Here is a 14,959-nt window from a genome sequence, read left to right as displayed (position 1 = left end):
TTTTAAACTTGTTTATTAATCTACTCGATGAAGTCACTGATGGAAAGAATTTTAAAGTTGAAAGATCTTGTAACATTTGGTCCCCATACAAACTGATATTGTCAGTTTTTTCATGGTTTTCACAATTCTTTTTAGTTGCTCATCCGAGGACTTTTAGCAAGTCAATCATCCTTCGGTTATCCTACTTTGAGCATGCTCAATTGTGGAGTTTTTATCTCGTTTACAGCCATTGCATCCGAAATGCGTTGGTGATCTATGAGACAAAACATTCCATGGCCTATGTCTCTCTTATGGATATAACAAACAGATCGATACGAACTTTGCCTAAGATATTACAAATTATGTTTAGAAGTTTTTGATTAATGTTAGGCAAATCAACTATTATAATTGTTTGTCAATTTTCGCTTATAAAGAATACTCGATCTATGGTATTTTGGAATATGGTTTGTCAATAAAAAAACATGATAATTCTTAGCCTCCTATAGGTTTCGTGCAATATTTTAGAGATGCGAAAGAATAACTAAAGTCCCAAGATTAATATAAAAAATATCAGTTCAGATATCTATGGTTAATCGATTATGCCACACATCAAAATCAAAATTGAGTCATAATTATTAGGTTTGTTAAATATAGCTTTATCAAATTATCAGTTAATTCCATTTTTTTAAAAATAAACCAAATCCGCAAAACTTATTCAAATATTTTTGGTTTCCATGTAAGCTTTATCTGACAGTTTTAACCCAAAAATTGTATATTTTTTATTTTCTCACATATAAAAGTCCTTTAAATTTGTGTTAAAACTTAAAACAATGAAGGGTGAAATTGATAATAAGTACAACCTTGAGGGGCTTGCATATATCCAAGATATTTTAAAGTCCATAGGATGACATGACTCATGCGAAAACGTTGAGGCCAAGAAAAACAAGGGTATAAAAGTCATTTCCACTTCAAAGATATCACAAGTTTCCTTACCTTGTACCGAATAAGGCCACTGCCACGTAACCCACTTCTGGATTTCTATTGTAAGCCTATATAATTTTGTATTTCTTTTTATAAAATAACTAATTTTATTTGTACATTTATCAATTGTAATTTTATTTTTATTTACCGATTCTCATAAATGCTTTTGAAGTAGGGAGATGAAATTGTGACGGATGTAAATTTTTTTTGTTTTCAATATACTCATTATAACAAATAAAAGTGAAAACCAGTAAACATAAACTATAATGATATTGAAATGTGTTTCTTTTCGAATTTTTTATAATAAAATCACAACCGGCACCACCAAACATGTGTGGCACGATAGCGCGAAACGAAACATAAAATCCAATATATATAATGTGTTCGGTTAACTGATTACTGGTTAGATAAATATGTAGTTAATTAAAAAATAATATTAAGAATAAAAAATCAAAAAGAATTCGATATTGAAAGTTCATGTTTATATTGAATTTTTTTTTACTTTATTTATATTGGGTTTATTTTGCTCTAATTTTTTTAATTGTCATGTTGATAGATCCCGTAAGTCATGATTTTACCTCGTTATTGATAAAAAAGAGAGAGATTAATCAGTGTGAGCCAAACGAACAATCACAAACAAAAGTAGATACAAAGCTATAATTTCAATCAAGACTTGCATTAAACATAAAAAATTACATAACTTTGTTCCATTCCGGTGAACTCTTCCGACGTGGTACCACTTGCATCAAATTCTTTGTACTACCAACCTACCTATGCATCACACATGGAGTACCATAGGCTTAGTGCCGTCTTCGAGAATTTATATGCCTCGGCCGAGTGATGTGCGAAAATGTATCTATGAAAACTACTACTCACAACTAAGCTTTAAATTAAAACGGATTATCCTGAGTTAAGTTCACACAACTGGCAAGTGTACCGATCGTATGTAGTAAAAACTAAGGAAGTCCGAGTATCGAACACAAAGACACGTGAGGTGGCTTAGATTACTAACCCTACTCAAGTCCTGTCTAAATAATATATTTGTTTAACTTATATATCTAAACTAACTTAACTAACTTAACTTAACTAGCGGTGAAACTTAACGAAATTAACTGGAAACTTAACGAGATTTAACGATAATAAGAAAACGAATCACCTAGGTAAGATGACTTAACGGGTATAGGATGGCTCATGTACTAATAAGTGTTTGAAACCGGCTTCTAAAGATGAACTAAGATAGATGTAATCAAGGCAACTGGGTCCCTACAGTCAGTTTACCAGAAAACCCTAACAACGTCTATTTAGCTTTTAATTTACGGTTGTTTATTTGCGTACCCTAATGATTTATTACTTGGTCCGTATCAAAATCACAATCCTCACTAAGGCTCGAGCTAATTACAAACCTAGGAAGAGAGGGGTAATTCAATATTAAGGATAAAATAACTCAACTTACAAACTAACCTAGTCGATAGCTAGAAAACCGCACGTGGTCTCGCAACGGGTAACTAAATCAACTAAAGCAGAGAGATAAGCTAACCCCTAAGGTTTTGGTCCAACTCAAAGAGGATGATCCTACTGACCTAAATGATTCAAGAAACATAAACCCTAATGGCACGCGTCTACCACAATCAATTAACACACTCAGTATTAACCGAACTAGCAATTAACGACTACACGAAACAAATTCATGCAATAATCAACTACCGAGGCTCATGCAACCTAAAATACATCAAATGGCAGCAAGGTTCATGGAATAATATCACAAATTATGAAGTTTACTATAACTAAACAATCAAACACGAAATTAGCATCAGAAAAGTGATAAATCAACCGTTAAACATCAAACCTAGGTGATTCAAACAAGTTTAGCCAAGAATAATGAACGAACAGGAGATAAAATAGATATGTATGATAAACATGTTTATTATAATCTGATTACAACTTGTTTGAATGTCTAAAACTCAAAAACGAACTCACAATCGTTAAAATACTCAAAACCGACAACCGGATGATGAAATAACGAACCGGCTGCTCCTCCTCCTTGGTATTTCGTTTTGAACAGATCTTTGGTGGCTGGGAGGGTGTTCAATTCGTTTTTAGGGTTTAGGGTTATTAAATATATAATTAAACTTGATAAACAAGCCCAACAAGGTCCAAACAAGCCCATATAAGACAAAATAGTTATGTTGATGCATTTGGGCAGCCATGGAACACCCCTAGGGCCCCGAGCTACATGACCATGAAGGGTCAGGTGGCCACGCGGCTTGGCCATGCCCTTTGGGTCTTCGTTTATCGACTGCTGACTCGTTAAAACTTCGTTTGTGCGTACCGGCTTCATCCGAGCTTCGTTTTAGCTGATTCTTTTTTCATTTGACTCGTTTTCTCGCTCTCTTCAACACGGGACCTATCACATACACAAACATGTAATTTCATGCAAGAATAACAAAATAATCGTTAACGTTTAAGCACAAAATAACATAAAAAAACTATTAGGAAAACATGTGTGTTTTACACCACATCACCGAGCCGAAATAAAAAGGCCCGTAGACTCTAACGATTAATGAAATATTATAAGCAAAAAAATATTTAGGCCTTATGTAAATGGGGTTTTTTGTTTGGTTTAAACAATTAAATTTTTTAAATAGGTTTACTTGGTTATGATTTAGGCTGTGTGAAAAACTTTATGTATAAAAATAAGCTTGAAAGTGTCTCAAGTAAAACTAGAAATTGCAACCTTTTCATTGGAAGTCATACCACTATACTAAGCTAAATACTGTATAATTAAAGTAAAACATTAAATGTACATGTTTCTTTTTAATAAAAATATATATATAAATAAAATTTGTGTCCCCGAAAACTAAGTGTCCCGACCGGTCGCCCACATTGGCCCATGCCCGAGCCGGCCTTGCATAGGCTTCAAACTCTATACTAACAAAGTGGGTAATTATTATTATTATATAAATTGATAGGTTAATTCCCTTTTAAAGAAAAATAATAAGATATGTAAAAAAACATGTATTTCAGAAAATTAGAAAAGTGAAATTAAATAGGAAGTGAATCGAATATTGTACTTATCATACTTTTTAAAAGAGATGATGTTAGTGGAAATAAAACAGAGTAAAAACTTGTACAACATACTTGATTAGTTAATTTATTTTTTATATCTTTTAGATCCTTTTACATGTTCATACAATAATATTCTTTTTAGTGTCACGAATGTATTTTATTATATTCTATAATTTCTGTTAGGTGAATGCACGTATATGCATAATGGTGAGCATTAGTCCAATCCTAAATTAACACAGAGTTATTGAAGGTGTCTCTAAACATGACTTAATGGTTATAATTAGAAATTAAAATTATGGGTACATTATATACTATATTCAAATCACATGTTGGTATGAGTATCGATTGGCTCGGCTCGCTTTTAAATCAAGTTGAAAACTTGAGCTCAAGCTACCGGACCAATTTTGAGCAAGCCTAAAAATACAATTGAATGATAACTAATGCTTCATTAGTGCTGCATTTCACATCAAAACATGACGGAAAAACACAATGCACATAATAGACGTTGGCTCGAATATTCAGATGAACACACAAGAATTTTGGAGCCAATTAACTAACGACTCTTTCAATATTATTAGAAAAAAAAACACACCAAAATCCTTCACAAAGATCCCAATTATTATTACTCCTAACTTAATCCCAAAATAAATCTAATGCCTAATAATAAACAATTATCTTCTAGCAATAAATAACCATTTAAACTATAAGCTTTATCTTCAAAGTCTTTATACGATTCGCCCCTTGTACTTATCGATCATTCATTTTATACCATTGTTCATATGTGAAATTAAGATTTATATCCTTTAATAAATACGACATGAGCAATGGGATGCAACTATTCATGACGGAAACGAAGACCTTACAACGATATCTTGAAAGACATAAAAGATCAGAACATTCATCCATGGTGCAGCAGTTACAAATCGCAAGGGGTGCAAACGAGCCGAGCTACTCGAGATCGACTCGTGAAAAAGCTTGATCGAGCTGAGCTTAATCGAGCCAGAGTCCGAGCTTCACTTATTGAGCTCGAGCTGGCTCGCGAGCTTAAACGAGCCTGTCATTTACATAATTTGTTACTATATATATTTAATAATTATTAATTAATATATGTATGTTATAAAAATATAACTATAAATCACTAAATAATATATTACTTTATACATAACATTAAAACTGAAAAAAGATATAAAAATTAATTAATAAATAGTTAACGAGCCGAGCTCAAGCTTGAAAATCTACTCACGAACCGAGCCGAGCTCGAGCTCGAGCTCCGTGTAAGTTAAACGAGCTCGTCTCGTTTGCATCCCTACAAATCGCCGACAGAAAAACCAACAGACAAACACACACTTGAAGTAGAAACAGAATCAGTTAATATAAAAGCCAAGATAGCTTTTAACCATAAACACAACAGAAAGAAATTACGCACACAATATACAACATGAGCAATATCATGCATGTATTAAAGAGGAGAAACAAAACCTTACAACATAATTGGTTCTTTAATGCTATAATTTTTTGCTAGTTTGATTTTACAATTAAATTAAAAAAATGATGTATGCCAAAATCGGTCGTCCCCCAGTGACCGATCCCACGGCCAGCTTGAGGGAGGTAAATCACGTGCCCCAAAGTAAATCTGGTGATGCTGGAGTCTATAGCCAGTGTTGCAAAAATCCCGACTAGGCACCGTTTAATCCCCAATTAATCGCTAGTCCCCACTTCACTGATTAATTTTGGGCTAGTCGGCTAATTAATCAGTCAACGGTTAAATCCAGCCAAAATCGGCGGTTTCTGGCGAGATTCTGACCAAATGAGAGGTTTCCAGCGAGAATTCGACCAAAATGAGCGGTTTCTGCGCGAGATTTCGATCAAAATGAGCGTTTCCGGCGAGATTCCAGCCAATTTCAGGTCGAAATACGTTTATATATAAATAAAACCGAAAATTACATATAAAAATGTGTGCATGTATATATAAAACTGAAAAATATTCATAAAAGTCCGATCCGATTAATCCCGATTAATCGCTAGTCCCCACCTCACCGCCCGACTAGCGACTAGTGTTTTATCTATAACTAAGGCCCAACTAGTTACACTTCTAAACTTCTTAAACCAGCTCGTTAACGCAAACAAATCATCGCGTACCATCGCATACCCGTCTAGATTACACTATCGGGCACGTACCCTTCGTCAAACAACTGCTCGGTCAACCCGGTCAAAACCGCAACCACCCGATCCCCTTCAAAACCCGCGTCTTGACCCGAACAAAACAAATAACTCTTATTCATTAACTCAATCCAACTATAACCACTTTCCTTTTTCAACACCTTTTCCTTCATAAGCTTCCTAATCTTCACTATCTCATCCCATTTTTTCGACTCTGCGTAAATATTCGACAACAAAATATGCGCCGACACATCATCCGGGTCAATACCGAGTATCTTTTCAGCCGCGTATTTCCCCAAGTCATAATCTTTATTCTTTTTACAACCCGATAACAAACACCGCCACACGACTTTATCGGGTTTTTCGTTAAAATCGTTTATAAACTCGTATGCTAACTTTGTTAACCCTTTACGCGAAAACAAGTTAACCATACACGCTAAATGATCGGTTCGTGGCGTAATACCATAATCTTTAACCATAGAGTTAAAGTGAAACAGCCCGTCTTGTAAAAGACCCGAATGCCCACAAGCCGATAACACACCGATAAACGTGATATCGTGCGGTTTCACACCGTGATCCAACATCATGTTATAAACGTTTAACGCGTGTTCACCGTGCCCGTGATGCGCGTATCCGACAATCATCGTGTTCCACGAAACAATATTTTTAAAACGAAAGTTATCAAAAACCACACGCGCGTTCGATAACCGTCCGCATTTCGCATACATGTCGATTAACGCCGTACCGACCACGACGTTGGACTCGACTTTTGACTTAATAATGCAACAATGTGTTTGTTTACCCCACTCGATCGCGGGTAAATCGCCACATATGTTTAAAATGCTTGAATACGAGTAAAGGTTAAGTTCGAATCCGTTTGATAACATTACACGAAGATACTCGATTGCTTGTTCGTATAAACCCGAGCTCGTATGCCCCGAGATTAACGCGTTCCATGTGACAAGGTCGTGTTCATTCATTTCGTTAAATATTTTTAAAGCTTCGGTAACACAACTCGATTTGAAGTAATAGTTTATAACCGAGTTACCGATTATTGTAAACGATATGTAACCAAGTTTTATTATTAACGTGTGGAGTTGTTTCCCGAACTCGTTACCATCAACTAACGCTCCTAAAACGGTTGCGAATGTTCGTTCGTTTGGTTTATTATTATTATTACTATTATTATTATTATTATTATTATCACTCGACGCGTGCAACTTAACAAAAAGATTAACGGCTTCTTTACATTTTCCATATTGAACATAACCACCGATTAACGCGGTCCAAGCGGTTAAGTGAGGGTTCGTAGCCTCGTTAAAAACCAACCGAGCCGAGTCTAAGTGACCACATTTCGCATAAACGTTAACCAAACCGGTCACAACAAACGGATCCATTAACGTTCCAGTTTTCACCGCAAACGAATGCACTTGCACACCAACATTCACATCCTCTACAGCAGCACATGCACCCAACACGCTCGCACACGCAAACTCATTAACCTTAACCGCCGCTTTATGACATTTCGCAAAAACCCTCAACCCTTCAAGATTTTCACCGCACTGACACGCACACGACACGAGCGACGTCCACGACACCTCGTTCGGGTCCAAAATCGAGTCGAAAACCGACAACGCATAATCCAACATCCCGCATTTCCCATACATATTAACCAAAGCATTCTCCACAAAACTATTCAAGTTCTCTTCACACTTCAATATCCTAGCATGAACTTCTTTCCCAGTTGTTAAAACCCGTAAACTCGCACACGACGATAACGCGCTAGCGTAAGTGTAATGATTCGGGTTGAGACCGGTGTTTACCATTGATCTAAAACATGTTAAAGCTTCAGTTTCCATGCGCATTTGAGAATATGATGAGATTAAAGTTGTCCATGAGATGATGTTTCGTTCAGGCATTTTGTCGAACACTTGGCGTGCATATTTGATATGATTGGTTTTGCAGTACATTGTGATTAAGTGATTGTGGATGTAAATATCTGGGTGTGTTAAAGATTTGATAATAATGGCGTGGAGTGCTTTGCCTTTGGGAGATGAGGCTGTGTTGGTGCATGATCTTATGAGATGAATGATATTCATTGTGGTGTGTATGTTTTGGTGGGTGTGAGCAGTGTTTGTTGTGTGGATTTGTTGGTTGCGAATTGTAATGATGGATTTGGATGAAACAAGTAGATGGGTAGATACTATTGATCAATTGGGATTTTTATAACACTAGATGGGGTAAATGTGACCTTATATACTCGCAATCGTAGACATCACTGGATAGACCAAACCCACAATTTTCTCATGTGAGCTAGAGCTCATTGGCGAAAAAAATTGTAACTCTTGGCACATGGACGTCTCCGAGAATCCCTTGAAATTTTGGGGCTCGGGATGAGTATAAAAAAAAGCGCATGATCACATATTTTAACTATATGATAAATAATTTGACAATTTTACTAATTTGATTGCATTTCACAACACAATATGAATTGAACGCATGACCTTCGATTCTGTAAACTGCCATACTTTTCAATGCACCAAGGAGTCAAATTGTAAACTTATGTTTTAAAGTATACATTTTTTTTAATAATTATGGGCTTCTTGGGAGAACAAGTCTGGTCTGTCGCTCCCCTAGACCTCCCTTTGGCCGACTCAAAAATAAAAAGTGTGTTTAAACGATAAGTAATTACTTGCTTTGTGAGAGCTCTGTTTCTAAGATGAAGTCAAAAGAATTCTTTCCTAGAACTTCTTCCCTTATTGAAAAGATAGAGGGTAGCTTATATGACTATATGAGTATAAACTTTTGTTAATAAAATGATTTCGGAGGTTTTATTTCTTTTATGTATTATAAGTTATAACCCAAACTAACACATTTGTAGGTAAGAGGTCTTGTTCAAACCGCTACGTAATCTTTATAAAAAGAACCGATGACACATGGGTGCCATGTGGACCCGCCAGCTTGGCGAATCGAGATCACAATGCAGGATCTAGCTACCTGAGGGGAAGCATCAAAAGTATGAAAAAGAATATACTAAAGCAGAACATAGAACCGTTTCTGTAGTTGGATGAATTGTTTATCCGACAATAGAAACTGTTCTCAACAAAAGTTTTTTTTTACAACATTTATGATTTTATTACACTAAAAGCGGATTTTTGATTATTTTTCAGATCCTTCCACCATCGCCACCAATATCGAGAACTGATTTATGAGAGCTTGGAGAAGAAGGCTAATGATTTATTGAATGATAAATAAACACTTAGAAATGTTAATAGTTTTTTATGATTATATTTTTAAACGAGTATAAATTAATACTTCCCGCTTTAATAATATATACATATATAATTTCTGCAAATATGTGTAACATTAAGATTATATTTAAATTAGACAAAACTGTTCATATTGGAATATTGATATTGATACATTAAGCAAAGAATATAAAACCGCATTAATATCTTACACGATTAAGATACTAGCAGTGCTTCTAAATTATCATCGTCATCCTGTGGTGATTCCAGTTTCAACGTGCAGGCGAAGCATAACGAAATCACCTGAAAACAGTTGAATAAATCCGTTAGAAAAATAGTGTTTGTGTCGGTTGGTGGCGGTTGAGTATGATTACCATGCATAAAGAGGCGCAAATGATGCTAAAGCCTTTGCAGTCAAAAGGCGCGTTGGTAGACAAGAACCATGCTGCAATACAAGAAGTTGTATTTCAAGTTATGAGTAAGCGGGTTCGGTAACTGGTAAAAATTAGTAATTCTGGTATCGGTCGAGTTGGCCCGTTCAACTTTTTGGCCCAAAATAATTTAAAAATTTTTTATTAATAGTTTTTTGTCGCCAAATATGATTACCAAGAGAGTTTTTGCACGATTCGTTTAACCTGTTTTTTTTTTAAGTTTTTGTGCGTAAAGATGACTACAACAAAAATATATTATTACAGTATCATCAAACTAACCTTTAGTAGGTTGTACATGCTTATGAAATTCACTACATATGGTTGCCAAAAAATATTATTACAATAAATATATAATTTTGTGAATATAAAAAAAGACTAGTAGGTTGGAACTTGAAAGTATAGATGGTGACTTTCAACCCATTTTTATATGAATACTTTTTTTGCTTGCTGAGCATGATCAAAAGACATTACTAAAATAATAATCTAATTTTATTTATATGAAAGTTTAGTAGGTAGTATATATTAACAAAACACACTAGGTGACTTTCGGCGTGCCACCTATCAGACCCATTTTTTGTTTAAAAATAATTTTGGTGATCTAAATATGATTACAGAAAAACATCATTAGGAAATAATCTAATTTTCTGAATATAAATAATTTGTAGGTAGTATATAATGTATCAACAAGACATCATGGATAATCTGCTTGACTTTTTTTATTTTTTATAAATAGTTGGTGTGCCAAATTATGATTAAAAAAACACTATTACAATAATAATTAACCAGTTTATATGTAAACTGTTTGAAATTAGCAAATAAATATGAAATCAAGATAGAGATAAAAAAACTCACTAGTCAAAGGAGTCATTGCTAACGGTGATAACAAGCTTGCAATTGATTGCACTCCAGCAATAAAAGTCTGTGCTTTTCCCTGAATTTTTTTAAAAAAAATTACATATAAGATAACAAGCTTATATATGTTTTCACCATTTTCTGGGTCCCATTACATGAAATAAAATATAAATTAATTACACGAGTGGTCCTTGTGGTATCCCTATGTTACATTACTATGGTTGTGGTCCATGATTTTGATTAAATTACGGTTTTAGGCCCACAAATGTAACACATCTGGACCCTAAAATAGACCGACGTTAAGTTTTCTGTCATTTTTTAAATGACTAAAATACCCTTAACGATAATTAAGAGAAAAAAATTTTACAGACCTGATCTGTTGATCTTGATCCTTTTGATATAACTGCATAAGTCTGTTTGAAAGATCAAGTGTCAATTGTAGATTTAATAAATAACACTAAAAAGTAACTAACTTTAATTAATAAAACTTACAGATGGTTTAACTAGGATAAAAATGACCCCAAATGATGCACTAAGATAAGGCACCTGTAAATGCATGAACTTGTTATAAACTCTTAATCACTTAATACCATCTGTCAAAAAAGTCAAAAAATTGACTTTTTACGCATTAGATACGTTTCTTTATCTTCAAAACTAACAAGTTTAGTTATATGGGAAGTTTTCAAATAGAAATCTATGTCAAACTTGAACTTAAATACTACTATGTTCAACCAGTTCATGTTTTATTCAACAGGTCAAAATTGCACAAGATGCAAAGAATTATGAAAAAAATTACCCAAGAAGCCCATGCAAAGCCATAAAGTAATGCCTGCAAATAATAACAAATTTATAAAATTATTATTCACTAAATTGAAATATTCGGTCAAATTTGTGTTTTAATTAAAGTGGAATATATAAACTTACATAAGCGATTGATGCTAATAAACCGGCACACAATATTATTTTCTCGCCAACTAACGGATTAGCAAGAGGAAGCACCACCAACTAGAAACAAAAATTTAATGATTAGAAATCCCAAAAAAAAAAGTTTTAAAAAAACAAATTTATATAAATAGATTAACAAACCTGAGAAACAATTGAACCTACACCAACCATGCTTAGGATTTCTGAAAGTTGATTTTTGTCAAAACCGAATGCTGCTTTTAGGTAATACTAAAGAAAGAAAAGCAAAGTTTTTTTAAAATAAATGCAGCTTAAAATAAAGAAAACTCAAATTCACATAAATAAATTAAAACATACCAGTAACACGGTGCTAATGCCAGACATTCCCAATTCATAGAAGAAAGAAACGACCGAAATACTCCTCAAAGTTGGACTAAAATAAATATAAAAAAACACTCACGTTATAATTAACTTGAAGGGAGCGCAAAATAGTAATTAGTACAAGGAAGAAACTTGAAATCCACATACGTGTTCAACACGATAGTTACAGCATACTTCATAGTTTTATAACGTTCTTGAACAACCGTGACTGCTTTATTTAAATAAGATGAATGCTGGTCAACCTTTGGAGTTAACTCAATCGTTTCAACCAGAAAGAATGCCATATAAACTGGACAGAAGATTAAGAGAGCTATTGAAACCTGAATCAAAACTAATTTTAATCAGAATCGTAAGGAATTTATAATGGTGTATTATGTTATATAATTAAAAATTAAGATAAGTGTACTTCAAAAATATACTCTTTGGGAAGAAAACGAGCTAGGAGGTTTCCTACAACATGTGACGCAGAAAACAGGCCAGTTATCCAACTAAAAACAGCTGCTCGTTTTCTGTTATCAACAATATCTGCCTGCAAAAATAATAATAATAAAAATAATGATAATAATAATGATGTTGATTATTACATAAAACTATTATTAACACTTTAAGAGAAAGTAAATTAAATGACATGTCTTACCACATAAGCAACAGCAATGCAGAAAATACTTCCTTGACTAATAATATATGAAACCGTGCGAAGAACATAATAAGCATATACAAATGCTCTTGATTCACTGATGGCCAACAGGGCTGAAAGTGAAAGATTAAATAAAAAACCGAAACAGCACTTGTGATTAAATGATGTTGAAATAACATATGACGACCAAATATGATTCTTTCAAGTACGGTTTTACATAATAGAAAACTGATTATATAAAAAAAGTACTTACTGAATGGAACTATAGTTGTGGAAAGCGTTACAAGAAGAAGTGGTTTACGCCCATACTCGTCTGAAAGCTGGCCTAGAACCGGAAGCATGACCATCTTGAATATTCCAACAATCTAATACACAAATACAAAATCACTGAAATAAAAATGAAATAAACATGTTCAATAAAGTTATTAATATTGTAATTTTAGGATTTATTTGTATTTAGCCCACGAGCCCAAGTTAAGTTTTTGGTTTCTTTCATGTTCATATTATCCATTGATTGTAATTGATTCAGTTAAAATATAAGTACAATTTTACATAAGAAATGGATCAATTATTGCCAGATTCATACAGTAGAATATATTAACATATTATTTTCTTTAAAAAGAATACAGGGGATGAATTTTGAGATCAAACATGCTCATTTTCAGCTTGAAAACATGTATAATTTCTTACCTTTTGAGGTAAAATATTATCTTTAAATCAACTTTACCAGAAAAATATCCATATTCAACTCCTAAAAGATTTGAAATTACAACAAGCCGAGCCAAGTCAAACATCGTCTAAGCTCGATCTCGGCTCGTATAACTTACCGAGAGCCCGGCTTGTTCCGAGCTCTATTTCTAAGGCTTAAGCTTGGCTTATTTACCAACTATTTTTAATTATAACATCATATATAACAATAACTATAAAATAAATGTATAATAAATAAATTAAATAAAAACCATATAAATAGCAGATTCAAGCTCCAGCTCGGCTAGTTTCAAGCTCTATATCTAATGCTCAAGCTTGGCTTCTGAGTAGTTTTTCAAGCTCGAGGTCGGCTCGTTTAACAGACTTTTACTTACAGAGAGCTCGAACTCTATTTAGTTCAAGCTCGACTTGTGAGTAGTTTTCAAGCTCAAGCTAGGCTCGTTTAACTTACGGAGAGCTCTAGCTCAGGCTCGAGTTCAGCTTGTGAGTAGCTTTCAAGCGCTCGTATATTATTTACTACCTGTTTTATATTTTTATATATATTTTAATTATAATATTATATATAACAGTAATTATTAAATAATTTAAATAAAAACTATATAAATAACACACTCATTTAGCTCCCAAACCAAAGTAGGAGGCCTAAACAACCCGAGCCAAGCCCGAACTCGTCTCGTTTCGAGCTCAGCTCGTGAATAGTTTTTTAATCGAGCTCGGATCGTATATTAATTATTAACTATTTTTATATTTATATATAATATTTTATTATAATTTCATATACAAGACTGTAAACGAACCAAACATTCGGCAAACTGTTCATGAACTGTTCGGCATGAACTCCGTTCATGCTCGTTCATTTAATAAATAAATGCATGAACACGAAATTTCATTCAATTAACTTAATAAACTATTTAAATTATTTCTCTCTCCACATAGTTTTTATTTTAATTAATTTAATACACATTTATTTACTAACTACCATTATATAAAAACTATATATATAACAGGCTCGTTTAGTCTCACGAACCATATATACATAACAGTAATTATTAAATAAATGCGCATTAAAATAGTTATATAAAAACTATATAAATAACAGACTCGTTTAACTTACAGAGCTCGTGCTTAACTATTTTTGTATACTTTTATTTATAATTATATATATAAATATTCATCAAACAAATATATATTAAATTAAATTAAATCAAATTAGATTAATTAAAAAACTACTATATAAACAACAACAGGCTCGTTTAGTTTCGCGAACCGACACGTACAGTTTGTTGGAGGCCGTTAAGATAAATAGCTTCAGAGCACGTGTTTTCACCGGGACAGAGAGCTTCAGTGGTGACGTCAACAAGTACGGAAACAGTCATCTCTTCAGCAATCCAATGGAAACAGAGTGGAAACAATAAGTGAGCCAATGGCTTAAGCTCCAGTGCACCGTCCCACCATCTTCCCATCGTGTGGTTCAATTCAATCTGTGTGTGGTTTGATTGTTTGTGAAGTGCAGGTGAGGTGTTTGATGAAATGCTTCAATGAGTTTTTTTTGATTTGTGTAATTGTGTTTTGTGTTTATAAATATGGTAACCATTGAGGGAGTTGGTATTGAG

At 33.5% G+C, this 14,959-nt stretch overlaps 1 protein-coding gene and 1 pseudogene across 1 annotated transcript; both read right to left on the bottom strand.

The window, feature by feature from the left end:
* Window positions 1-6,169: 6,169 nt before the first annotated feature.
* On the bottom strand, window positions 6,170-8,364 carry LOC143557466 (pentatricopeptide repeat-containing protein At2g27610 pseudogene; annotated as a pseudogene).
* Window positions 8,365-9,502: 1,138 nt separating this feature from the next.
* LOC143557464 (uncharacterized) lies at window positions 9,503-14,959 on the bottom strand. Its single transcript, XM_077046529.1, has 14 exons — window positions 14,624-14,959; window positions 12,892-13,003; window positions 12,639-12,751; window positions 12,408-12,530; window positions 12,149-12,321; window positions 11,978-12,053; window positions 11,804-11,890; window positions 11,642-11,722; window positions 11,514-11,546; window positions 11,210-11,263; window positions 11,089-11,130; window positions 10,718-10,796; window positions 9,809-9,879; window positions 9,503-9,737 (listed from the first exon to the last, which is right to left on the bottom strand). The coding sequence occupies exons 1-14, from the start codon at window positions 14,807-14,809 to the stop codon at window positions 9,651-9,653; spliced, it is 1,317 nt and encodes a 438-aa protein (XP_076902644.1). The 5' UTR covers window positions 14,810-14,959; the 3' UTR covers window positions 9,503-9,650.

The sequence above is a fragment of the Bidens hawaiensis genome, unplaced genomic scaffold, assembly GCF_021521415.1.
Source record: "Bidens hawaiensis isolate Kalapana, Puna unplaced genomic scaffold, B.hawaiensis_p1.1 tig00018977_1, whole genome shotgun sequence".
NCBI classification, from domain to species: Eukaryota; Viridiplantae; Streptophyta; class Magnoliopsida; order Asterales; family Asteraceae; genus Bidens; species Bidens hawaiensis.
Note: the sequence above shows the minus strand (reverse complement) of the source record. Positions and strands in the feature narration are given on the sequence as shown.